General features: G+C 44.9%; 1 protein-coding gene and 1 long non-coding RNA gene across 8 annotated transcripts in view; one reads left to right on the top strand and one right to left on the bottom strand.

Moving 5' to 3' along the window:
• The window catches only part of LOC105493993 (LARGE xylosyl- and glucuronyltransferase 1), a 634,501-nt gene that overhangs the window by 100,750 nt on the left and 505,789 nt on the right, over positions 1-27,962 (bottom strand). For all 7 annotated transcript variants that reach the window (XM_011762035.3, XM_011762030.3, XM_011762032.3 and 4 more), the window contains 2 exons: positions 5,413-5,525; positions 2,799-2,924 (listed from right to left, as the gene is read on the bottom strand). In XM_011762035.3, the coding sequence (XP_011760337.1) occupies positions 2,799-2,924; positions 5,413-5,525 (239 nt within the window). The remainder of the gene's footprint in view (positions 1-2,798; positions 2,925-5,412; positions 5,526-27,962) is intronic.
• On the top strand, positions 17,722-27,311 carry LOC139358718 (uncharacterized). The gene is made up of 3 exons (XR_011614102.1): positions 17,722-17,852; positions 26,051-26,145; positions 27,201-27,311. It is a non-coding gene; the product is annotated as an uncharacterized lncRNA (long non-coding RNA).

Genomic DNA, 27,962 nt, shown 5'->3' on the forward strand with positions numbered 1-27,962 from the left:
ATATCTTTCACTTCTAAAAATACTATTTAATCCAAAAGGGCTATTCATTTTTTTGAGAATCTACTATTCCTTCATCCTACTTTCAGTATTCATTTTTTATTCCTACATGTAAGTAAAAATACTTATGTTTTATATCTGATAAGTCCAATATTTGCAGTCTTTCAGATTTAACTCCAGTCTTCAGTTTTTGCACTTTCTCAGGGAAGCCTAATTCCTTATGCATTTTGTGATTCCTAACTGAGAACCTTGCTTTCCTTGTAACTTCCCCTAAAAAATTTTGAAGACTTGTTTTTAAGAATATTCTTCTAGATCAGATTTATGTTAGTTTCTGCCAGGTACCTGGCAAATTTTTTACTTTTTTCTTTCCATTTTTGCTCCCACACATGTAATTTCAGCCCCCGAAATAATATAGGCATAGGCTTAAAATAAAATCTCAAAGGAAACATTTCCCTCTTATTCTACCTAAAACCAAGGATGAAACAGACAACAACCTCTACTGTCTTCTTCTACACTCTGAGTTTTATTAACTGTTTATCCACTGAGGATAATACTCTTTGTGGATCCTGATTTTATGTGAGGCCTTTATGTGAGGTCTTTCTTCCTGTGGGCCTAAGGTCCTATGTATAGTATGTCAACAGAATAATTCTATGTTTTGCCTGTTGGCCTACTGTCCCTCTGTAACCCATGATAGCATTCCCTTGTTTGCACTATAAATTATACAGTTACCTATTGAGAAAAACCACTGTTTTTCTATACTCTCACATAGAAGACTTCTGATGCCGGATATTGTGGGGTTATTTTCCTACAATGACCAGTTCTCCAACACTAGCTGGGTCCCCATACTTTAATACAACAGTGACACTACCTCCTTGAAAAAGCATCAGACGCTATGGGTTAGTGGCTTAGTCCCATGAGGTGGCCCACTTCAGATGCCAGTTGCAAGTCCCGGCCTTCTGTCCTCTGACAGATTTGCTGTAAATCAAGGATTCCTATGATCCCCTCCTTGGGTTCCATAATTTACTAGAATGGCTCCTGAAACTCTGGAAAACACTTACATTTACCAGTTTATTATCAGTAATGGAACCTGGGAACAGTCAGAGAGAAGAGGTACATAGGGCAAAGTATGGGGGTGTGGGGTGAGGGGGGTATGGAGCTTCCATGCCCTCTCTGGGCACATCACCCTCCAGCAACAATAGTGTTCACCAAACCAGAAGTTCACCAAATCTTGCTATTAAAGAGAATTTAAAGAGCTTGATTTCTAGCACAACCTCCTGCCTCTCGCCTGGAAAGGCGAGCTACAACAATATTGGAGGGAAGAGCTTCATGGACAAACCTGTTATTAAGATATAAGTTATATTTATGAAAATCTGAAAACAACTAAGGTCAAGGGAGTGGCTAGGTAATAGTCTATTAACTATCGGATATAATGTTCATTAACACCATGTGGCTGACCCAGAAAATGCTTATGATATGAAACAAATGAAAAGCAGAAAACCACATTTAACATGCATTATGACTATAAATAAGACATAATACCCACATGGGACATGGATCAGAAGCCAAGTAGAAAAGACTAATTTATTAGAAAAGCCAGCTTTGCAATCCTTTTTCCTTTTTAGAACTTGCAATGGATATAAACTTTATATGAAACAAACTCTTTAAGGATGCATGTATCTAAATCCTCCGTGATACAACCTGAGAGGCAAATGCCCTTGCTGTCAGACAGGCCTGTGTTGAAATCTTTGTTCTGTATGAATAGTTCTGTGAATAGTTGTGGTCAATTCTCTACTCTTTCCACTGTAGGGAGGGAATTCTGACACATTCCTTAACTCACACTCCTTACTCAAAGTAATCATACGGGATCAGCCACATGGTTACTTTGGCCAATGAGGGATATTAGCAACCATGACTCAGAGTTGCCTCCTGTGTATTAAGGCTTCCTCTGCCACCTCTGCTTCACCATGAGAAGACACCACACTGGCCTGCTGAAGGGACAGAGGACACACTAGAGGACAGCCAAGTTGCCCCAGTCACCAGCTGTCCCATCTGAAGCAGACCACAGATACTCTGTTAAAGTAGTAAAAAAATGAACCATCCAACCAGCCTATAAACTCATCAACTATATAAGTGGTTGCTGATTTAGGCCACTATCAGAAAGCTTGTTATGCAGCATTATCTATAGCAGTAGATGACTAATACACCCTGTCTTCTTCCTCTTTCTATAGCCAGGTCCATCCACAGTGTTTGGTACCTACAGAGTGGTGATGAAGGCTTTTTCTGTCATTGTCCCCCCTCTGTGAGGAAGAATGAGACATTTATGCTTGCATCTCCCCCACTCACACACCCACACCTGTCACAGCACTTGTCCTTTTTTAAATACCTACTTCTTTGCACATTTCTGTCCTCCTCCAAGCCATACATGAGTTGGAAGCAGGTTAGTTATTCACATCCACATCTACAGCACCTGGCAGAGCAGGCCTTCAATAAATGTTTTTGCTTGAGTTGAATGAATAGATTTGGGGAGCTGACATGAACCAAAAGAGCCAGCAGCAGATGGTAAGAATAATAACCACACAAGCTGGTTCTTATGCCAGGAGGCTTTAGGCTTTCCAGAAAGCCCAAATAAGGGTGGAAAAAACCCAACACCCCACAAAGATGAAAAGCATACTCGTTCTGGTCTCCTGTGCCCTTATCTCTCTCACCACATCGCACATAAATCTCCTAGCCATCCATGCCCCTGAGAGGTCCCCTCAGCCCACCTCACCCTACCCCCGGGGATGTGCCTGTGTTGACCCTACCTTTAGATCAGACACGTCTCTGTAACACTGCTCGGAGCGGGTGTGGTCCGACAGCTGCACATTCCAGAAGCAGGGGAGCTGGTACACAAGGAAGGGGTTTTGTTTGATGACGGCATTGAAAATATCCTGGGGGATGAAAGCCAAAGACACAGTCAAGACAATCGGATGGTCCAGCTGTCCATTCTGGCTGTCAAGGCACTGCATCCCCTGTGATAGGGCTTCTCTTGAACCGCCTGCTCTGAACACAGGCTGGCTCGCACTGTGGGGCATCTCTCTTGCCTGTTATCTCTAGGAACCAAGCAATAATGTTTGGATAGAGACTGGGGAATGCCCCAGGCTGACTGGAAGCTCCAGAGTCCTGCTGGTCTCATAAAGCCCTATCCAGTGAGCTCACACGTGCAGACATGTGGTGTCTTCCCTACCCTTGCTGGCATATGAAAAATGAAGTCTCCTTCCCCTCTGGCCTCCTAGGCAGGAGCCCTGTGTTATCCATCCTGAGCCTCCTGGAGAGGAAACTGCATGATGACAAGTGGCCCCACTCATTCAGGGACTGAGACAAATTACAGATCCTCCCTCTCAGCAGTGCTTCCTGGGGCCTGCGGTGGACTCAGTGATGGATGCTCCTTGGATTTCTGCAGGCCATGGTGCCCAGGATATGCATTCTCCGTTTCAAAATCCAACTCTGACTTGTCTAGGGAGGTTTTACCTTTTCTGGGCTCTTTTCCAAGCTCTTGCATCAGGCCATACTTATTAACTAGCTGCTGACAGGTGGCGCCGGGAGGTGAATTATGGGCCTTCGTGGCAGAAGATGGCTGAATAAACTATCCTCACTGGACACGGGCACACAATTGCTAGCTTTGGGGGACATGCTCAAGTCACGGTGACCCGACTTGAAATATGACGCTGGTGGACGATTTCCCCCTCAGGTTTAAAACAGCTACCTGGGTATTATTTTTTTCTTAAACTCATTCATTATACTCTATCTCATGTTCGAAAAAGGAAATCAGTTTCTAGCTGCTTGGGAAATACTGAATAATAATGCTTAAAAAAATAGTAAAGTAATCATGCAGGGTTTCTTGTTTCCTCCGTATTATGAAACTTTGCAGGCATTCGACGAACCAGGAAATTGCACTTGGAACAAAAACATGCAGAGTGAGCTGGCTCTTTGGATGAAAAGGAAAGGGTGAAATGCAGAAAACTCAGAGAAATCATCTTCGTGCTTGAAGACAGCTATCAGTGCCACAGGAAGATGAAAATTTAAATGAGTGATTCTGGTAGACTCAAAGTCAAAGACTGGAGCCCTCTGACTTTCCTAGGACATCAACATGAGGAATGGGTTTTTACAAAATGAGTATTTGTTGGCTGGGTGCAGCCAACAATCCCAGCCTGTAATCCCAGCACTTTGGGAGGCCGAGGCGGGTGGATCATCTGAGGTCAGGAGTTCGAAACCAGCCTGGCCAACGTGGAGAAACCCTGTCTCTACTAAAAGTATAAAAATTAGCCTGGTGTGGTGCCGCACGCCTGTAATCCCAGCTACTTGGGAGGCTGAGGCAGGAGAATTGCTTGAACCCACGAGGTGGAGGTTGCTGTGCGCCGAGATTGCACCACTGCATCCCAGCCTGGGTGACAGAGCGAGACTCCATCTCAAAAATAAAATAAAATAATAAAAATAAATAAAAATGAATATTTGCTAACAGTTTGGTGGAGTTTCTGAGGCTGCCTGCATAGCAAGGTGGTTTCCTGGCAGTTTATCCTTTCTATTTAAGTGCATTTCCCTTGAGTAAAGGGACACTAGTGCAGCATCTAAGTCAAAGGCTTAGATTAAAGGTTAGACTTGGGACTGGGCACGGTGGCTCACGCCTGTAATCCCAGCACTTTGGGAGGCCGAGGCGGGCAGATCACGAGGTCAGGAGATCGAGACCATCCTGGCTAACACGGTGAAACCCCGTCTCTACTAAAAATGCAAAAAAAAAAAAAAAAAAAAAAATAGCCGGGCGTGGTGGCAGTTGCCTGTAGTCCCAGCCACTCGGGAGGCTGAGGCAGGAGAATGGCATGAACCTGGGACACGGAGCTTGTTGTGAGCCGAAATCGTGCCACTGCTCTCCAGCCTGGGCGACAGAGCAAGACTTCATCTCAACAAAACAAAACAAAACAAAAAAAACAGTTAGATTCTATTTGCCAGCAAGGCAAGTGAAATCTTGCCTGGGAAATACGCTGTGGCATTCTGGGGTCCCAGAGAGCAGGCCCTATGCACTCCACCTGGCGATGAAGAGGGCATCAACATCTCCTTATAAGTCTGCATCGGTAGACTCTAAGCTCTATGAGGGCAAGTGTTGCATCCTTCGTCTATCTCTGTCATCCTTTTTCTGAACTTGGCTCCTGGTGTACACAGTACTCAGTGCGAGTCTGCTGAACGAACAAATGAATGAACAAAGGGAAGGCACTAAAGAGTTGAGCTGCTGTCTTAGACTGGCAAGGATAAGGCAGCTGTATCAGAGCATACAGGGTCACACAATACATAGAAAACCATTCAGACCGATTGACTTTTAAGTTTCCTTGAGAAACAGCACCAGCGCACTCAGGAATACCTGCACCTTCGGACCTGGCCACTCACCTGGTCAGCTAAGGATGTAGACAGCATGCCCATGAGCTCCCTCTCTGCGGTCAGCCTCCACATCTGTTCCCATTTCATCTTCCGCAGCTTATCCAGAAGTAACAGGATCACCCCTGGGCCACAGCACAGGATAAAAGAGAAAATTAAAACATAAGAAAGTAAGGTGGAGAGCTAGGCACGCCTGCTCACAGCACAGCCACAGTCTCTCGGGGATGACTGTCTTATGCAGACAAGAGGCCTATGCACTGTTGCAGATGAATCTTCCCTCTAAAAATTCTTCCAGTGAGGCTCCACAGTATGGGGCACCTGTTTTGGAGATGAATATGCCTGGGTTCAAGCCCAGGACCTACCAGTTACTTGATAGAGACGTGAAGCCATCTCTCTGGGACCTCCTCATTGTATGGAGACCGGTCATGCAGGCCTCAAAGGACTGTTGTAAGGAGTAAGTGAGGAGGGCAGGGAGAGCCTAGCATTGTCTGGAGATGGGCAGTGGTGGTGGCCGCACAACAGTGTGAATGGACTTCATGCCACTCAACTGTATGTGTAAACATGGTTAACATGGTAAACTTATGTATATTACACCACAATAATGAAAAAAAGATTCTAGCTCTGCACTGGATACAGAGCACATTCTTTATAGCTATTAGGTTCTCCTGTGTTTTTCCCCAGAGATATGACCACCTACTAGGTTGAGCTGATAGGTGGAATTTGTACGACGTTTACCATTTATCCATACACACAAAAAGCAGCTCCTCTGTGACTTTATTCTGGGTATGGCTTTGCCAATTTGCTTGCTGATTACTGACAAGCCACATGGGCCTGTCTCTGTCTTCCTGATTTCAAGGGGGTCTTTTTGGTCCACCCACGCCGGGTCTTTAAGGTGAGCTCCAGAAGCCTGTAAGCTCATAAGAAATGAATAATAAGAGGCGGTTCCTCTTTCTTGATATCTTTTCTTGGTTACTTTCTGTGGGAAGGACCTGGGTGAATGGAGGGTTGTTTAGGGAGGGAAATTCCCATTGTCGATACCCTTTTGTATTTTTTAAAACGCTAAAACAACAGCGGGGTGCAGTGGTGGCTCTCGCCTGTAAACCCAGCACTTTGGGAGGGGAGGAGGGTGGATCACCTGAGGTCAGATTAGCCCGGCCAACTTGGTGAAACCCTGTCTCTACTAAAAATACAAAATTAGCTGGGTGTGGTGGTGCATGCCTGTGATCCCAGCTACTTGGGAGGCTGAGGCAGGAGAATCGCTTGAACCTGGGAGGCGGAGATTGCAGTGAGCTGAGATCGTGCCACTGAATTCCACCAGCCTGGGTGACAGAGCAGGACTTCATCTCAAAAAAAAAAAAAAAAAAAGAAAAAAAAAGCTAAAACAGCTAAATGTATTATTCAGGCAAAAAATAAATACATCAGTTAAAATCTAAAAAAGAAAAATACATTTAGGCTTAGCTGAATGGCTGAGAAGCAACTATCTACCATCAGGTCAGTTAGAGCAAGCAGAAAAAGCCCAGAGCATAGAACACAAAAAGCCAAGAGAATTTCCCTGCAGGCCACTGCAGTCAATTTGGTGGGGGGAACTGTAGCATGGGCCCCCAAATCAGTCCTCTTCAGGATGCTTAGCTCAGCAGAATGGTCAGTCGGGAAGACTCAAGGCAGTTGAAATATGATCTTAGTTGAAACCTAGTACCTGCATTTCCAAGACTCAAGGAAAGAAACTGATTTCCCCAAATCACATACACATGTCAACTCTAAGCCTTTTTACTTATTCCAGTGGCACATATTTGGAGAAGAGACATATTCACCATTTAGTGAAAGGTGGTTGGCCAGGTAGAGTTGAAAAAAAAAGAACAGTGTCTATATGGTTATGGGAAGAATGGGCTAATAATACACAGAGATCTGAACTTGTAAGTCTGATGGACAAATTATATCTGCTGCATAGGTCCTTTGTGCTTTATTAGGTTTACATGACATACCGTTTCCCCTAATGCTCCCCCAGATCTCTATAAGATAGACTTTGATGTCCTTATTTTATAGGTGAGGAAACTGAGGGGGCTACATCACATACTTGTGAATTCACAGTTCAAAAGTAGCTATGTCAGATTCAAACTCGGATCTGCCTGATTCCAAAGCCAGGGCTTCTTCCACTCAACCATATAGACTACAGCTCCAGCAATGTCACTTTGGGACCATGGGACTCAGGTCAAGACTTGTCTTTCGTTGACTCTCCGTTTCTACGAGTGTTGAGTGAGAAAAATGCTACTTGCCCTGCACAGCTCAGAAAACTGTCATGCGCTCTTGTGGTAGGCTGGTAATGTTTAACCATCAGCTCTCCGGGGGAAGAAAAGGGCCAGATTTGTAGCATTTGCCAATTGTCAAGGTGTAAACACTCCTGTCATGGCTAATTTCAAGCTAGCAATGTGATGTCACTGAACACTGAGTTGGGGAGGAAGGTACACAGTGGAAATTGTTCACCATAAATGTCTTATCTGATTGTTTTACTCAGATAAACAATGGGGAGAGGGGTAGAAAGAAAAGAAACATTTAGAAAGTTACAAACCAAGAGAATATAGTTATGTAAGTCACTGGTGACTAAGAAAATATATTCCAGTCAAAAATACGAATGAAGCTGGGCATGGTGGCTCACACCTGTGATCCCAGCACTTTGGGAGGCCAAGTCGGGTAGATCACTTGAGGTCAGGAGTTCAAGACCAGCCTGGCCAACATGGTGAAACCCTGTCTCTACTAAAAATACAACAAAATTTGCTAGGCATTGTGGTGTGTGCTTGTAATCGCAGCTACTCAGGAGGCTGAGGCAGGAGAATTGCTTGAACCTAGGAGGCAGAGGGTGCAGTGAACCGAGATTGCGCCACTGTACTCCAGCCTGGGTAACAGAGCAAGACTCCATCTCAAAAAAAGAAAAAAAAAAAAAAAAAAAAAAAAAATGGGCGGGCGGGCGTGGTGGCTCACGCCTGTAATCCCAGCACTTTGAGAGGCCAAGGTACGTGGATCACTTGAAGTCAGGAGTCCAAGACCAGCCTTGCCAACATGGCGAAACCCCATCTCTACTAAAAATACAAAAAAACTAGCCGGGTGTGGTGGCACACGCCTGTAGTCCCAGCTACTTGTGAGGCCGAGGAATAAGAATAGCTTGAACCCAGGAGATGGAGGATGCAGTGAGCTGAGATTGCACCACTGTCCTCCAGTGTGGGTAACAGAGTGAGACTCTGTCTCAAGAAAAAAAAAAAGAAAGAGAATTTCATTAATCTTATTACAAAAATGAATTATAATTAGGTTGGATAGATGCTCCAATGTATTAAAAAAATGAGGGGGGACGGTGGGAAGCTAGAAACAAGCATGAAATACATTAATGCATATTTTGAAGCCTCTAGAGAGGTCCAGGATAAATCTATGAGTCTCTGGAGACCAAGCTGAGAACTGATGCTTTTAAATGGTGTGAGACTTGGCAAGTCCTAAGTGGCAGATGTGATTTGCCAGGTTGCTTGAAAAGTATCCTGTCTAAAAAACAGATGACTGAATGCAGAAATGCAGGATCATTCTCCCTGTTAGCCAGTCTTTTCTTTTGTGTGACTTTAATTTTTAAGATTATGAACTACTTCAAAATAACAGGAAAGCACAGAAACTAATATAATGAATACCCACCACCTAGATATAATGGATTCTATAATACATTGCCACGTTTACTATTAAAAAATTAAAGCATTACAGATAAATCTAAAGTTCATCTCATTCTATCTCCTCTCTTCCTCAAAGGCAGACAGTATTCTGAGGGATCTGTGTTTTATTTCTAGGCTTGTTTTTACATTTTTATCCTCTATGCATATAATAACAACACATGGTATTTTTAGTGTGTTTTGGATTGCGTATTTCCTCTTCTAACTTGCCTTTTCACCCACTGTTACGTCTTTAAGATTTAACCACGTTAGTATTTCCTATGTAGTTTAGTCACTGTAACCATATCATCCATTTTATACATATACCACAATTTATTTATCCATTCCTCTCCTGAAGCACATTTTGGTTGTTTACTATGTTTTTGCCGTTATAAACAATGCTGCAATAAATATCCTAATCTGAGGCCGGGCGCGGTGGCTCAAGCCTGTAATCCCAGCACTTTGGGAGGCCGAGACCGGCGGATCACGAGGTCAGGAGATCGAGACCATCCTGGCTAACCCAGTGAAACCCCGTCTCTACTAAAAAATACAAAAAAAAAAAACTAGCCGGGCGAGGCGGCGGGCGCCTGTAGTCCCAGCTACTCGGGAGGCTGAGGCAGGAGAATGGCGTGAACCCGGGAGGCGGAGCTTGCAGTGAGCTGAGATCCGGCCACTGCACTCCAGCCTGGGCGACAGACCGAGACTCCGTCTCAAAAAAAAAAAAAAAAAAAAAAAAAAAAAAAAAAAAATAAATAAATAAATATCCTAACCTGGACTGATGTCTCGAGAGCTTAGCTAGGTACAGCTTCCAAAGGTGGACCGGGATTCCTGTGTTGAAGGCGCTCCTTGTCTGGAGACATCTTCAACTACTCAGTCTTCCTTTTCTCTTACAGTCAGTCATTACTGAGTCCACAGATTCTAAACTTAAAATGCCTTTCACATTTCTTTTATTCATTCATTCAACAGTTATTTATTGAGTAGCTACTATGTGTGAATTTGTAGAAATAGACTTGTACTTATTTTGCTTCCCGACTTTCACCAATCTCATGGGCTTTTTTATTTATATTTTTTTAGACAGAGTCTTGCTCTGTTGCCCAGGCTGGAGTGCAGTGGCGCGACCTTGGCTCACTGTAACCTCCGCCTCTCGGGATCAAGTGATTCTCCTGCCTCAGCCTCCCAAGTAGCTGGGATTACAGGCACCAGTCGCCATGCCTGGCTAATTTTTTTGTATTTTTAGTAGAGACGGGGTTTCGCCATGTTGGCCAGGCTGTTCTCAAACTCCTGAACTCAGGTGATCCACTCACCTTAGCCTCCCAAAATGCTGGGATTACAGTTGTGAGCCACTGTGCCTGGCCAATCTCATGGGCTTTATTCAACATATTAGCTCAGCATATATTTAGTGGAGGTATAACATTCATTCTTTGCCAGGCCCTTTTGTAGAAACACACATAAGACACGTACATCATTAGGATTCAATGTGATGACTGCATACACTGAGGACACGCAGTGCTTATGAAGAGAGCTCAAAGGAGGGAGGCCTGAGTGGCCTGGGCTAGGACTTGGTCAGGCAGTTGGGGAAGCTGTCTGAGGAAACACCATGGCCAAAGCACGGAGGTAGGAGATGCATGATAAGAGTGGGCTACACAAGAACTAGAGTGTATCATGGCCAGACGGTTTCAATAGCAGGCTTAGGCAAATGCCAGGACAGAAGCCTGAACACACGAGCAGGCAATAAATCAGGAAGAGCCTCGCATCTATGCAACACAGGTGCATTCCAACCATGCTTATGCCATTTCCTACGGAGAAAATACTATTCTTAAAACCTACTGGGAGTTAAGGGGCTTGTGGCTGGAAAGGCTGATCCAAGGGTTTCAGAGGCCCCAGGCCCTACCAAAGTGTCCCCAAGGCTGAGGAGATCATTTTGTTGGCACTTGTCACTCATGTGTGACACACTGCTTGGGAAGCCCTACCGAGGACAACTGAGAGCCAGAGAAGGATGTGGGGCAAGACAGTGACTGCAACAGGATGTTTTAGAAAAGCCAAACTAGCTGGGCATGGTGGCTCATGCCTGTAATCCCAGCACTTTGGGAGGCTGAGGCCGGTGGATCACCCGAGGTCAGGAGTTTGAGACCAGCCTGGCCAACATGGTAAAACCCCGTCTCTACTAAAACTACAAAAATGAGCCGGATGTGGTGGTGCGTGCCTGTAGTCCCAGTTACTCGGGAGGCTGAGGCAGGAGAATCACTTGAACCTGGGGGGCGGAGGTTGCAGTGAGCCGAGATTGCACCACTGCACACCAGCCTGGGTGACAGAGCGAGACTCAGTCTCAAAAAAAAAAAAAAGAAAAATCCAGGCTAAAATGTTGCTGTCATTTATCCTGTCATTTCACAAGATCAAAGGCCTCCAGTATTTCAGGGTGGTCTTCAGAACAAGCTATAACCCCTTGGTTGGGGCCAGACGATCTGGTTCTTGGCATAATTTAATTTTCTTTCATCAAACCACTTCTTCCAGGAAAACTGGCACAATGGCACTCTGCCATAAAACCACCGCAACCTGGGCCTCTGTGAACTTGATGAGCTGATTCTCAGGCTGCTTTTCTCCTTGGAACTCCGGAAAGTTTACTAAATACGCCACTCTCTGTACCCCGATTCAACCAAGAATCAGAATCCAAAACAAACACATTCATGAGCAAACATGTCACAAAGCTTATGAATTTCACTCTCAGCTTCCCGAGCCGCCTCTAATCTCACAACGTTCTTAGAAAGGGGGCTGGTTACACATTCCTACTGAGTTTGCCTCGATGTGGGAAGCGAGGTGCTGAGGACGGAGGTGATGCTTCCAATGTCACAGTGCTGGCAAATGCTTCCGACTGCCCTGCTTACCTTACAACGTTAGAACTGATAAAGACCCTGTGCTTCCTGTGCCAGCAGAACCCATGGATGGCTCTTCTTTGTACCTCGACATTTTTAAAGACCATGCTTCTTCCTATTAAACAGGAATGTCACACGTGTGTTTGGCTGACATAGGCTCATGTGGGAATCAGGGCTCCCAGACACAACAGCTGGGCCACAGGCAAGCTGCCTTTGGCATGCCAAACCAGAGGGGACACTGTCTGCCTTTGTTGTGTGTTTTTTTTTTTTTTTGAGACAGTCTTACTCTGTTGCCCAGGCTGGAGTGCAGTGAGTGGCACGATCTCAGCTCACTGCAACCTCCGCCTTCCAGGTTTAAGCCATTCTTGTGACTCAGCCTCCTGAGTAACTGGGACCACAGGTGCCCGCCGCCATGCCTGGCTAATGTTTTTTGTATTTTTAATAGAGATGGGGTTTCACCATGTTAGCCAGGCTGGTCTTGAACTCCTGAACTCAAGTGATCTGCCCACCTCGGCCTCCCAAAGTGCTGGGAACACAGGTGTAAGCCATCATGCCCAGCTGACTCTGTCTACTTTTAATCATAGGTTCTGCATTCAGAAGGTATTTCGTCTGTGATTCCTTTCAGATTTTTTTTTTATTTGAGCACTTGCTTTGGTTCTATTCATTAGTTAACTGGGGACTTGGAAGTTTTTAAAACACAGTCCTTGTTCTCAGGGAGCAAGGCCTGATAGGGAAGGGAGATAGGTAATCACAAAAACACAAAGCACTGTGATAAATGGGAGGTGGGGAAGAACTATGGGAGCTGGGGTACAGGGAAACTGACTGTGTCCCAAGGGAAGCATTAGGGAAGGGCATCTTGAAATGATGGCTACACTGAAACTTAAGGATAAAAAAGGTTATATAAGTGAGAGACAGGAAGAACAAAGGTCAAATCAGACAGGCTTCTCTCTCTAGGACACTGATTTCAAAGGAATGGGTTGCTGAATATCTAGCAGGTAGCAAATACTGTCCACTACATTTGAACTGCAGACCTCAAAAGGTAATGACCCACGTCCCCCCTCTTCTCCCCAAAAACAAAATTTTAGAAAGGCTGCATAAAGTTGTCTAGCATGGGTGAAAACATTTGTGTTTACTCATAAATCTATAATTAACTGCAGGTTCGTTCTTTCTTTTTTTTTTTTTTTTTTGAGACAGAGTCTTGCATTGTCTCTCGGGCTGGAGGGCAGTAGTGTGAACTCGGTTCACTGCAACTTCTGCCTCCCGGGTTCTAGCGATTCTCCTGCCTCAGCTTCCCGAGTCACTGGGATTACAGGTGCCCACCACCACACCCAGCTAATTTTTATATTTTTAGTAGAGACAGGGTTTCACTATGTTGGCCAAGCTGCTCTCGAACTCCTGACCTCATGATCCACCTGCCTTGGCCTCCCCAAGTGCTGGGATTATGGGCGTGAGCCACTGTGCCCAGTCTACCACAGGTTATTCCTGTAACTGATATCCTCACATCCTCAGAGTGACGCGGCAGAATGAATTCTGGGAACACAGGCTTATTATTATTATTTTTTGTAGCTATCTCAGAAGGGGAAGGAGTTGCATATAAAGAAAAAACTGCAGTGGACCTGGAAAACACACTCCTGGCTCTGAGTGCTGATACCACTGCTTAGTATCAATATGATTCTTGAAAAAACTCACTGTGTTTCTAAATCTCAGATCTTTATTTGTAATATAGTGACAATCCCACATTAACTCCAAGGTGATGATGAGGAACAAAAAAGAAAATGGGGGCCAGGCGCGGTGGATCACGCCTATAATCCCAGCACTTTGGGAAGCGGAGGAGGGTGGATCACCTGAGGTCAGGAGTTCGAGACCAGCCTGGCCAACATGGCGAAACCCCATCTCTACTAAAAATACAAAAATTAGCCAGACGTAGTGGTGGGTGCCTGTAATCACAGTTACTTAGGAGGCTGAGGCAGGAGAATTGCATGAACCTGGGAGGCGGAGGTTGTGGTGACCCGAGATCGCCCCATTGTACTCCAGCCTGGGCAACAAGAGCGAGACTCCGTCTTAAAAACAACAACAGGCTGGGCGCAGTGGCTCATGCCTGTAATCCCAGCATTTTGGGAGGCTGAGGCGGGCGGATCACGAGGTCAGGAGATCGAGACCATCCTGGCTAACACGGTGAAACCCCATCTCTACTAAAAAAAATACAAAAAATTAGTTGGGCGTGGTGGCAGGTGCCTGTAGTCCCAGCTACTCGGGAGGCTGAGGCAGGAGAATAGCGTGAACCTGGGAGGCGGTGCTTGCAGTGAGCTGAGATCCCACCACTGCACTCCAGCCTGGGCGATAGAGTGAGACTCTGTCTCAAAAAAAAAAAAAAAAAAAAAAAAAAACCCCAACAGAAACAAGAAAAATGGCATCTTTAAATTATCTGGTACAGCAGAAGAGTATCCATCAGTGCTGTAGTGCAATTAATTACTATTAATTACCTAGTAAATAATTTCTCTCTGTAATCCACTGATTATTCTAATAATCTTCAAAATTTCCGTGAGTGTGGAATGTACTGGACAACTTGAAATACTTGCAATATTTGGAAATAATTCCAGGCCCATAGCCTTCTCAGTGTTCTGAAAATAGTTAACTTATAGTGTCACAGCCTGCATGCTTAGGAGATCTCTTGAGGTTATTCGAAGCGGCAGCTAAGAGATACATCCACAGGAAGGAAACAAATAATAAAGGAAAGAAAATCCACTGTATGGAAAATTATGTGCATAAATTGTATTAAGCAGCTAAGGAGTCTGTTTAGGATGTTAAATATAATCATCATATTGATATGAGCTTATAAGATTATCTGCCAGTTTCTTCAAAGGTTAAGAGTTTGCACCCAGGTCATAAAAGACTTGAGTAACAACATTTCCAAGAGAAACAGAACTCTTTTTATTGACCTGGCTCCTATGGGGCTGCGGAAATATCCTAATTAATGGCTGTAAAGGGCTTTCAAAATATGAAGTGGCATATAAAAGCTTAATAAATGACAGTTACAGAAACTATACATTTCCTCATTAAGGTGCCTAATTATCCCTCAGTGAACTTGCATAATTCCTACTGGATTTCATATAAATTATGTGCATGCATGCAAAATAGAAACAGGATTTTTAAGTGAATACTGCTTCAAGTTATGAAAATGGCTCCGTTTGAAACTGGACCCTTTTAAGCTGAAAGAACATGGATTTGGCTTTGGAATGCATGCCCCAGATCAGACTTTTGACCCTGCTTTTCTGCTGTCAGGAGGAAGGTGGTGCCCAAAAGCTTGACTTTGACCTTTGCCTGGCATTCGTTGCTGCCTGATCCTCCCATTCCCATCCTTGTCGTCGGGGTCTGGGAGCTTGGAGCAAGCCCCTTGCCCCTGAGTGCTCTGCACTGAGGCAACGTGCCTTAAATTTGACAAGGACCATCAAGGGAGCTGGCTGGGATGCATGTGACCCACAGCGCTTTACCTACAGCTGTTGTGCTGGGAGCATAGAGACCAACGCTAAGTAAATAAGTGAATAAATAAATTAAAAATCAAAGCATCCTCTCGTGAACGTCTGGTCAAGTGGTAGGGCTTTTCATCTGTGGATCAGAGGGCAATGTTTTCTTTTTAGCAATAGCTCAGTAATCAAGATGGCAGGGAAAGAAAAGGTGGTATCTGTGCAGAGAGGAAAGTGAGAATAATACTGTTTTATAAGCTAGATATTATTTTTTGCCAGTGCAACTGCAAAAAAAAAAAAAAAAAAAAAAAGAGAACAAGCTAAAAATGGTGACGATGATGATAATACCTACCATTTATCAAGCAACTGCTGTATACTAGAGAGAAGGAACTTAACTTAGATGACCTCTGATTTTTTTTTTTTTTTGAGACAGAATCTCACTCTGTCACCCAGGCTGGAGTGCAGTGGCACAATCTCGGCTCACCACAACCTCTGCCTCCTGGGTTCAAGTGATTCTCCTGCCTCAGCCTCCTGACTAGCTGGGATTACAGGCACGCACCACCACGCCCGGCTAATTTTTTGTATTTTTAGTAGAGACGGGGTTTCAGCATGTTGGCCAGGCTGGTCTCGAACTCCTGACCTCATGATCCACCTGCCTTGGCCTCCCAAAGTTCTGGGATTATAGGCGTGAGCCACTGCGCCCAGCCAGATGACCTCTGATTCTTATGACAAACTTGCAAAGTAGATGGAATTATCTCCATTTTACAGATGAAGAAACTAAAGCTTCCATATAGCTAATGTGTGGCAAAATTAATTTCACTCTTTGATTTGTGGTCTCAACCATACCATGTTGCCTCCTGAGATGTGTGTGTGTGTGTGTGTGTGTCTGCGTACATGCTCATAACTAAATATGGTGAGGCTTTGATGAATCAGGGGTCTAAAGCCAAAACAAAAGAGTAACTCCTGGAGGAGCAGTAAGTAAATGTTTGAAGGGCTTTGAGAAGACCACAGGCCATAACCAGACTGCCTCTGTAAAAACCTGGGAGGATCCCAATCATTATAACAGGCCAGAAAAGGGCTGGGCGTGGTGGCTCACGCCTGTAATCCCAGCACTTTGGGAGGCCAAGGCAGGCGGACCACGAGGTCAGGAGATGGAGACCAACCTGGCTAACACACGGTGAAACTCCGTCTCTACTAAAAATACAAAACAATTAGCCGGGTGTGGTGGCGGGTACCTGTAGTCCCAGCTACTTGGGAGGCTGAGGCAGGAGAATGGTGTGAACCCGGGAGGAGGAGCTTGCAGTGAGCCGAGATTGCACCACTGCACTCCAGCCTGGGCGACAGAGTGAGACTCTGTCTCAAAAAAAAAAAAAAAAAAAAAAAAGCCAGGAAAACTAGGGCTTCCCTGAGGACAGTACTGTGTGAAAAGGAAGCTGTAGGCCTAGGGTAGGGCCTGATCAAGATTAGTGATAGTGGGTAACCGGATGGAGCCAAGATATATTCAACTCAGGACACTGTGTCAGCGCTAACTTATGTCAACTTTCCCTCCTGTGTGTTAGGGAGACTCCCTTCTTTCCGCATCTGAAACTACCCAAGTAACTTCACAGCATGTGCAGGACTACTTCTTGCAAGCAAAAACTCTTTGAAACTTTTTCAGCAAAGGGGAATGCCTTAAGCTTGCATTATGAAAACTTACTGTTTAAGAAAAGGTTCTGCCACTATTCCCTCCCTGGCCCATTTTCATTCTTTAGCCCAGCTACAAGAATGTAGCTAGAATTGGGTTGGTCAATTCAGACCACATGCTTCCTTGGCTCGGGAGGAGAAAGTAGGACCCAAAGTTCCTGGATGACTCCTTTGAATGAGGTTCAGAGCAAGTTTCAGATTAAACCTTTTATTCCTAAACTCAGTGTTTCTCACAGCGTCTGATGTAGCATTCTGTAGGATGCTAGTAAATGTTGTGGAAGCAGGGCTAAATAAGTTAATTAAGTGTAGGATATTATTTATTAGGGTTAAATAAAGTTAAACAGGGTTTGATATATCAGTGTGCACAGGGAATCTCAAAGGTGGTTATGGCTTCCAACATTGTCAGAATGATTTGCCCCTTTCCCCCCAGGAATCTAATAGGATATTGCTTGTCCCTTCAGTTTGAGTCCTCACTGGCTTCTGTCTGCACTTCTTCGCCTCTCCACCTGTCATGCAAGAGCCACTATGTGGAAATGAAGATTAGATCCTTAGTCCTTCAGTGGTTTTTGAGGCTTTGCTGGTTTGAATCAGAGAAATCCTAAGTGGACCCAGTACAGCTGCTCAGCAGGAGGCTCTGGGGAGCGCGAGGACTCTCATCTCAGAAATGCTGATGAAAATCATCCTCACAATCATGACCTTCCTCCCTTCTGCTTTGAAGCACTAGAGTTCTCTTCTTATTCATAATCCGACAGAAAGTAAGTTTATTAAAAACCACTTAATTTAAAATCCCCTGCTGATTTTACCTGGGACTCACTTTTGATCATATAAATGAAAAGGTTCTGTAATCCAGCTTTTGCTTTTTAAATGATTTCTTCCTGAAAGCTTTTCGAGAGAGAGAGAGAGACAGTGAGACAGTGAGATTGAGAGTGTGTGTGTGTGTGAGAGAGAGAGAGAGAGAGTGACGAGAGATAGGGAAGGAGGGAGGGGTGGGAGAGAAGGTGGAAATCCTTCCATCTCAAACCTTCCCTAACTTGGCTGGGTTTTTCTCAAGTGTGAATGGAATGGAGTGTGGTCATCCACTCACTCATTCATTCAATAAATACATATTTTAGCAACTTCTACAGGCCAGGCACAAGGTACACAGAGACAAAGAACACAGTGGTCCCTGCTTGAGGGAGCTTGGAGGTGTTATGGGTGCTCAGATAGAGGTATGTTCTAGGCAGACAGGGTGTGGTTGGATCTCATGTTGTGGGAAGTGGTCCTTTTAGACAACACTTCACCTTTCCTCTTCATCTCACTGGACAGAAATCATCTGGCCAAGGTTGCGATAGAACCAAGAACACAAAGGGTTTGGTAGCTGGCAAATACTTTCAACAAAAACTTGCAGAGTACTTTTGTTTTTTACTTTTATAAACAAACTTTTTATTAGAGTGGAATGTACATTCAGAAAAGTGCATAGATCATAACTGTATAGCTTGATGAATGTTCACAAACTGAATAACTAGAACCCAGACCAAGAAACAGAGTATTACTAGACCAGAATCCCCCTTACAGCCAAAAACATACCCACTATCTTGCCATCATCTCTCCTTCTTTCTTTTGAGATGGAGTTTCGCTTTTGTTGCCCAGGCTGGAGTACAATGGTGTGATCTCTTCTCACCGCAACTTTCGCCTTCTGGGTTCAAGCAATTCTCCTGCCTCAGCCTCCTGAGTAGCTAGGATAACAGGCATGTGCCACTATGCCCGGCTAATTTTGTATTTTTAGTAGAGACGGGGTTTCTCCATGTTGATCAGGCTGGTCTCGAACTCCCGACCTCAGGTGATCCGCCTGCCTCAGCCTCCCAAAGTGCTGGGATTACAGGTGTGAGCCACCGCGCCTGGCCTTGTCTCGCCTTCTTACACAATAGCATAGTTTTATCCATTTCTGAGCTTTATATGCTTTGAATCATACCGTACATGCCCTTTGTATGAATATTACGTTTGTGAAATCCATCCATCCTATGCATGCCGTTGTCATTTGTTCATCTTAAGGCTGTATAATAATCTATGACGTGAATATCTTACTCTACCCATTGTGTCACTGATGGATATTTGGGCTGTTATAAACATTCTGGAACATGTCTTTTGATGGCATGTGTATGCATTTCTGTTGAGTACAAACCTCCAAGTGGAACTTCCAGGTCACTGAGTGTGCACGTGCTCAGGTTAAGTAGATATTGCAAAGTGGTTCTGAAGTATTCCAATTGCTCCATCGTCCCACTAAAAACTGGCATTGTCTCAATGTTTGCAATTTAGGCCTTCGGGTAGGTCTACACTTTGTATAGTGGTATAGCAATATGGATTTTAATTTGCATTTTTTCATGACTAATGAAGCTCATAGTCTTTTGATATGTTAATTGTCCATTTTGTCCTCTTTTGGGAACTGCCTATTCTTTGGCTCATTTTTCTATTGGGTTGCCTGCCCTTTTTCTTACTGGTTTGGACGAGTTCTTCATATATTTTTCTTCCCACTTTTAAAGCAAAGGAATGTGGGTCCCGAAGCTGACTGGAAATGAGTGAATTTCTGGCTTTGCGTGTCCAGCTATGCACCAACAGAGACCCCCTTCTCAAAGCTGGCTGGGCGATGCCTGCTGCCTACTTTGCTAGTCTTTTCTGGAATCTATATCAAGCTACAAAAAAAAAAAAACAAAACTCAAAGAAGGTTATCAAATCCATGTCCCATCTCTATCCCCATTGGCTTGAGGAAACTGAGGCTCAGAAAGGCTAAGTGGCTGGTCAAAGCAAAACAACTAATACAAAGTTAAAAAAAAAAAAGGTCAAGGATCTAAGTCCCTGAGACTCCCCCCACCTTTCCTCCTGAGCTATTTCTTACGCCTCCAACTCTCTGCTTCTCTATAATCCATCTGTTTAAGCTCATCTCAGCTTTCCTTAGTCCGTTCAGACTTACTTGCCAAACTAGAGGGATAATTCGTGGTCAACCCCGCAGATCTGAGGAGATTCCACAAATAGTTTCTTTTAACCACAGAGTGCTTTGCAAATAAAAAGTTGAGGAAAAGTGTTCTTATGGATTGAATTAGGTTCCTTCTAAAACGTATGTTCAAGTCCTGACTCCCAATACCTGTGCATGTGACCCTTTTTTTGGAAACAGTCTTTGCAGATGTAATCAAGTCAACATGAGGTCACAGTGGATTAGAGTAGACTCCAACCCAAGGGCTAGTGTCCTTATAAGAAGAAGAGATAAGAGACAGACACGAAGGGAAGAGGCCCGACAGAGGCAGGAGTTGAAGATACGCCCCTAAGGAATGCCTGGTGCTACCAGAGCTGGAAGAGGCAAGGAAGAATCAGAAGAATCCTCCCCTAGAGGCTTCAGAAAGAGCGTGATTTGGCTAACACCTTCACGTGGACTTCTCGCCTCCAGGACTGTGGAAGAATAAACTTTTGCTTTTTTAAAAAAAATTTTATTTTATTTTAAGTTCTGGGATACATGTGCAGAACATGCAGGTTGGTTACCCAGATATACATGGGCATGGTGGTTTGCTGCACCTATCAACCCCTCATTTAGGTTTTAAGCCCTGCATGCATTAGGTATTTGTCCTAATTCTCTCCATCCCCTGCAAGAGGCCCCCATGTGTGATGTTCCCCTCCCTGTGTCCATGTGTTCTCACTGTTCAACTCCCACATATGAGTGAGAACATGTGGTACTTGGTTTTCTGTTCCTGTGTTAGTGCTGAGAATATTGGCTTCCAGCTTCATCCATGTCCCTGCAAAGGACATGAACTCATTCATTTTTATGGTTGTATAGTATTCCATGGTATATATGTGCCACATTTTCTTTATCTAGTCTGTCACTGATGGGCATTTGGGTTGGTTCCAAGTCTTTGCTATTGTAAATAGTGCTGCAATAAACATATGTGTGCATGTGTCTTTACAACAGAATGATTTATAATCCTTTGGGTACATACCCAGTAATGGGATTCCTGGGTCAACCATTGTGGAAGACAGTGTGGCAATTCCTCAAGGATCTAGAACCAGAAACTTCTGCTTTTTTTAATTTTAATTTTTATTTTTTGAGATGGAGTCTTGCTCTGTTGCCCAGGCTGGAGTGCAGTGGTGCCATCTTGGCTCACTGCAAGCTCCATCTGCCAGATTCACGCCATTCTCCCGCCTCAGCCTCCCAAGTAGCTGGGACTACAGGTGCCCACCACCACACCCAGCTAATTTTTTGTATTTTTAGTAGAGATGGGGTTTCACTGTGTTAGCCAGCATGGTCTCGATCTCCTGACCTTGTGATCCGCCTGCCTCGGCCTCCCAAAGTGCTGGGATTACAGGCATGAGCCACTGTGCCCGGCCAACTTCTGCTTTTTTAAGCCACTGTTTGTGGTGCTTTGTTATAGCAGTTCCAGGAAAGTAATACTACTGTCATTTTCCAGATTTGGACAGATTTTCAGCTAATCACTAAATCACAGAAGGCAAGTCATTTTGCACATTTTAGACAGTAAATGATAAGAAAAACCCAAGGTAGAAATCACGCTCACTGGTCTGTCGTCGTCTCTTCTCCCGCTCAGAAATCCACCAAGATGTTGAGTCCCTTAGACGTCCTGCTCTGGGACAAGACAGCTTTCACAGGCAGTCCATCAGTATGCGGGAGATAACAGTTACTGAATGAAGATATTCTGGCTGTGTCCAGGTCACCGCAGTTAAAGTAGTTACTAAAAACTCTCCAGCCTATTTCAGGAAGGAGGAAGTATTTTCTGCAGCTGTATAGCAGGAACAATATACAGAGTAGTGCCAAGATATTGGTCTTAAAATTGGCACTAAATAAAACAGAGCACAGTGCAATGACTGGAAGAGCTGGGGTAGATGCAGAAGCATAGAACAGCACTGCAGACCCACCTTGGGGAGGGATGGGAGGGTCTGACACCCCACGGGCTATATACCAGCTACTGAAAAACAGCTACAACTCTCAACAGAAATCAGATCTGCTGTCCAGTTTGTTGGATGGTATGGATATTTTAATTTTTTTTTAACAAATAATGAATCTGCCTGTCTCTATCAGTCCGGCTAGATGTTTCACGGCACACGATGTCTCATCTGCGTCCCCAGAAGGGCAAGATGGCGTGGATGGCCGAGCAGCTGTGACCAGTTGAACGTGTGCTGGCACCTGCTGGAATGTGGAGCTCCTAAACAGCCGAAAGGGCAAGAAGCTTTTTGCAACTTCTGGCTTAAACAAAGTGAGCCTGCATGGAAGGGCACAACTGAGTACGCCTTCATTATTCACTCATTCACATGCTCAAAACAAAGCAGATGCTGAAAACACACTCCGGGAGGGGTGCAGAGGTCACAGGCGTCGTCTCCACTTTTCCCTTCTCATTTATGAGGTGGGAAGGATGAACACTTAGTGAGTGCCCCTTCTGTGCCAGACACATATTCTCAGTTTTTCCACTCCCAGGTCCATACTCTGCCCTTCTCTGTGCCCGGGGATCACCTGGCATCCCTGGTGGTTGGTTCCTGATCGGAAGCTTCGGCAACAGCTTGGAGGGTGGGAGGAAAGACAGTGCATTTCTCCCTCGCACACTCTTGCCTGTGGGCAACGTTCCCAGCAATGGCTGTGTCCTCCATTTCAGCCTCTGCTTGGCAGCTATCTCCATGGTTCAAGCCTTCAGTAGCTTCTGGCACCATTATTGCTTCTCTTTATATCTTGTTATGAGTTGATCGTGTCCTCCCCCAAATTCATCTGTTGAAGCTCTAATCCCCAGCAACCTCAGAATGGGACTGAATTTGGAAACAGGGTCTTTAAAAACGTAATTAAGTTAAAATGAGGTCAGACGGGTGACCAGTGCCCATTCAACTGGTCAGAAATGCTTGGCCATCCACGCTGTCTCGTCCTTCTTGGGAGGCAAATGAGACATCATCTTGTGCAGTGAAGCATCTAGCCAGATTGGTGGGGAGAGGCCAGCCCATTATTCGGGAAAAAAAAAAAAGAGAAGAAAGAAAATCTCCATGCCAACCAGCCAGTCAGCAGATTGGATTTCTGTTTAGAGAGTTGTAGTCATTTTTTTAGTAGCTGGTATATAGCCTGTGGGGTTTCACCCTCCCTGAAGAGGCTCTGCAGTGCTGTCCCAGGCTAATCCAATAGGACTGGTGTCCTCATGTGAAGAAGCAATTAGGATGCAGACATGCGCAGAAGGGAGATTATAGACGTAGGGAGAGGAAGCATCTATATATACAAGCCAAGGATAGAAGGGTGCGATAAAACCAACCCTGTCAACACCTTGGTCTCAGACTTCTGGCTTCTAGAACTGTGAGAAAAAAATAAATCTATGTTGTTTAAGCCACCCAGTCTGTGGTATTTTGTTATGGCAGCCCTAGCAAACTAACACACATCTCTCAGCCCAGAACGGGTACCAGCTCTCAGCTCCAGCTAGTCCCTGGGTGCCCCAGCATCCCTTGCTGATGCCTTTGATCCTGCCCATTCACCCCCATATGCAGTCCCTTCATTCAAATATGTTGACTCCCAAGGGCAGATGTCTTTCGTGATGGTATCCTGATTGTTATGTTATTTCAGTGAGTCCTCGGAACAGCCCCCATGAAATTGGTAAGTTTATGCTTGTTTTTACAAACAAGGAAACTGAGGCTCACAGAGGTCATACAGCTGGTGAGTGACAGAGCTGGGGTTTCAGCTGAGGTCTTTCTAACTCTGATGACATCGCGTGCTGGCTTTGGTAGATCTGTTGTGCGATGAATGAAAGAGCCATATCCCAGAACCAGAGGCCCAGGGGCTGGGCATCGCTAAGTCAACGTCTTCATTTTATAGTTGAGGAAACCAAGACTTCGAAGTGAGGTCAGTGGCCTGAGGTCAGGAAGCTGATGCAGTGGTAGAATTTGGGCTTGAATACAAGTCTCTTGATGCTAGATTTGGTACTTTTTGCTGCTTCTCTGACTGATTTGGGAATGACAGCAAGAATACAGTCACCTCCCCAGTACACACTTTGATGACCTGGGGCAGTTGAGCAAAAAAAATCAAGGGTCAGGGTCCTAGCATCTACCCACACACCATGCATGACCTTGGGCAGGTTACTTAATAACTGCTCTGTGCTTTAGGGAACTCTTCTGCAAAACGGATATTAATCATAACTCACAGGACTGTTGGGAGAATCAAGTAAGATAACGAAATACTCAGTATAGCACACTGACTAACACACATTAGTCCTAATTAAATAAGGGGCTATTGTTATTACCTGGGGTGTATTTTTTTTTTTTTTTTTTGAGATGGATTCTCGCTCTGTCACCCAGGCTGGAGTGCAGTGGCCGGATCTCAGCTCACTGCAAGCTCCGCCTCCCGGGTTCACACCATTCTCCTGCCTCAGCCTCCCGAGTAGCTGGGACTACAGGCGCCCACCATCTCGCCCGGCTAGTTTTTTATATTTTTTTAGTAGAGACGGGGTTTCACCGTGTTAGCCAGGATGGTCTCGATCTCCTGACCTCGTGGTCCGCCCGTCTCGGCCTCCCAAAGTGCTGGGATTACAGGCTTGAGCCACTGCGCCCGGCCACCTGGGGTGTATTTTTAACCAGACTAGTTTCTTCCTATTGACCTGTAGGCACTGAATTCACTACTCACTGTCACTCAGAGGCAGAACAATGATAATAATGATACTGAGAGCTAATGGTGATGGTGGCAGCTTACCAGGACCCAGGCGCTAGGCATGCTTATTAACTCTATTCCTTCAAACATCACAGAAAGATTGAGTAAGCAACTAACTAGTGACAACCCAGATTCAAATCCAGTTTCACTTGTTCCAAAACCCATGCGTTTTCCAATACTGATGCCTACGGGATGATGTGGAACATTACACATTCCATTACTTACAGGGCTATGGCTGCAAACAAACAAACAGACAAACAAACAAACAAAACCACTACATAGTACAATCTACATCTGTGCCTTTCAGAGCTGCAGTTATTGTAGGTGCTTTGTGGCACCAAACTCTGAGTTCCCAGAGGGCAGTGGTGTGTGTTACTGACTCCATACCCACAGCTTCCTGCACAGTATGTGCCACACAGTAGGTCTACTCAATACAAGTATAAGCTCCTGCACTGGCAGTGAACTGGAGTGAGCTTCCAGAGAGATGAGACCATAACTTATTTCCTCTGGATCTCAACAAGCAGAGTCCTAGAGCAGAAGAGGGGCTAAAACATCCCACTTCTGTTAACATCAATAACTGTCATCCTGAAGGACTAAGAAGTTGATTTCAAAAGAAAGTTGTAATGGGAGTAGTAGCGAGTAGTGTCTGCTTATTTCCCAGCACAACCACAGTTCCACAGAAGGCTTTGTATTTGGCTACGCGCTGGCTCTGTAGTGTTGTAAACACTTGGGAGGTCTGAGGCCTAAGTTAATTCTAGTCTGCTACTTGTTTTCTGTCTTACCTGGACCATACTAGCTCATTTCGTTTCTTTTTTTTTTTGAGACGGAGTTTTGTTCTTGTCACCCAGGCTGGAGCGCAGTGGCACCATCTCGACTCACTGCAACCTCTACCTCCCGGGTTCAAGCGATTCTCCTGCCTCAGCCTCCTGAGTAGCTGGGATTACAGGTATACGCCTCCATGCCTGGCTAATTTCGTATTTCTAGTAGAGATGGGATTTCTCCATGTTGGTCAGGCTGGTCTCGAATTCCTGATCTCAGGTGACCCGCCTGCCTCAGCCTCCCAAAGTGCTGGGATTATAGACGTGAGCCACCACGGTTGGCTAATTTTTGTATCTTTAGTAGAGACGGGGTTTTGTCATGTTGGCCAGGCTTGACTCAAACTCCCGACCTCAGGCGATCCATCCATCTCCCAAAGTGTTGGCATTACAGGCGTGAGCCACCGCGCCCAGCCCATACTAGCTCATTTCTATACATTTCTCTTTCCTAGTTTGCAAAGTAGTTATGATGCTATTATGTTTTTCGTTACACCAGTATGTTCTGCAAGTCTCCTATGTACCAGAACCCATCTGAAAATAGAAATCCTTGTCCTCGGGAAGCCTATGTGCTAACAGAAGAGGGATAAACAAGTAAGTAGGTTAAACATATAGTCGATTGTATGATAAGAATAAAGCAGGGAGGGGAGATAAGGAGAGCTCAGCTGGGAGACGTGGTGAAATTTTCAATGAGTGGTCAGCGAAGACTTTTCCGAGAAGATGATGTTTAAGACAGGATCTGCAGGAGGCGAGGTAGCGTGCCATGCTGATAAGAAGGAGGAACTCGGGCAGAATTAGTCCCAAGTACAAAGGCCCTTAAGCCAGCTGATAAATGGGAAAAACAGCAAGAAGTGCCTGCCTCCTAGGCTGCTGTGCAAATTAAATAAGATCATAATCCATTTGCAATGCCACATTCATAACCACTGCTCAATAAATGTTAGCTAGGACTATTAACATTATTTCCGGGGGCACATAAAGGTCCCCTACCTACTAGAAAGTGGCTCTGGCGGCCATAAGGCCATAGTAATCCTTGGGGTCTGAACGTGCTCTCACAAACGAGCCTATCTACTCTGCCAACCTGATCTGGGCAAATCCACAGGCTGTCCTGCTCACGAGGGAGGATTTCCTAGAAATTGGATTAGCGAGGTGTGCATTTAGTGCTGGGAAGTAAGAAGGGAGAACTAAATCCAGCTTTCTCGTGTCAATCGTTTAAACAGAATGTGCAAAATTACCCCGGCTCAAGCTTTCAGGCAAGAGAGTGATAAATGTACTTTCCTTGATCACTTTTCCAGTATTCAACAACCCCAAAGTAAGGGGGAAAGGGGTTGGAGCCAAACTGCATGGTTCTTTGCAGGTTCTACTGAGTGCAGGGTGAACTTTCTCCCTAGCAAGGAATTTTGCTTCTGTTCAGTCAGGGGGAAGGAAAGTGTGGTGAAAGCTATACCTGAGCAATTATCCAGGGTGATTCTTAAATCATCATGGCCACAAAAGAGGCTCCCAGTTGGAAGGACTCTGCACTTTGCATTGTGTAGTGGGGAAAAGGAGCATAAAGGAGTTTGCTGTCCTCCTCCTGTTGGCTTTTAAGGGAATGGGACCGTCCTAAGCTCTGTGTCCTTTATTTTTGTCTTTGTTTCTTTCTTTCTTTCTAGGGAGAAAGACCGTCCTGCATTCAACAGATCCTTAAAAGGACAATGCAGTTGTACCCCTCATTCCCCTTACTTTGGAGCTGGTGAATATTGGATCCCTTGAAAACCGATTATGGATCTCTTCAAAATTCCAGAATTCTGAGCTCTAATTCAGCGAAGTATAATTCTCTACTTTTCTGCCACTTGCATTTGCTTTTTCTTCCTCATTTCTTCATTTGCTTTCTACTCTCTCTTCTCCTCCTTCTCTTCCCAGCCTTCCCTTCTGAAGCCTTCCTGGATCCTCCTGGCAGAGATGGCCACCTGCCTTTGTACCTCCACTCTACCCTGACGCAGTTTGGTGAAAACGCTGATCTCCTTGCCCAGCAGTTGTTTGTTTACAGGAACCCCCCACTAGACGCTGAACTCTCTAGGACACGGCTGGTGTCATCTCTCTAGCCCAGGGCCTACCAGAGGCATAGCAGACAAACTCAGAGAATGTCTAGGAATGAGCTGGCGAATGGATGAATGAGTTCAGAAGACAGACAGTGGTCCCGCCCACTGATGGTTAACAGAGACTCAATTAACATCTGCAAAATGACTAACTGTAAAAAGTGCTGCGACACTCATCAATTGACTGATTAAAAACAAGGATCCCAGGGACTCTGGAGGAGGTAGTTTGTCCTGGATGAATGGGTGGGGTAGGGGCCCACCTAGCCCCTGTCTTCAGCAGAAACCAAATAGACCATGTGGTCAAAACTCATCTTCCGTTAAATGATTACCCATCTC

This window comes from Macaca nemestrina, chromosome 15 (genome assembly GCF_043159975.1).
Source record: "Macaca nemestrina isolate mMacNem1 chromosome 15, mMacNem.hap1, whole genome shotgun sequence".
Lineage (NCBI taxonomy): Eukaryota > Metazoa > Chordata > Mammalia > Primates > Cercopithecidae > Macaca > Macaca nemestrina.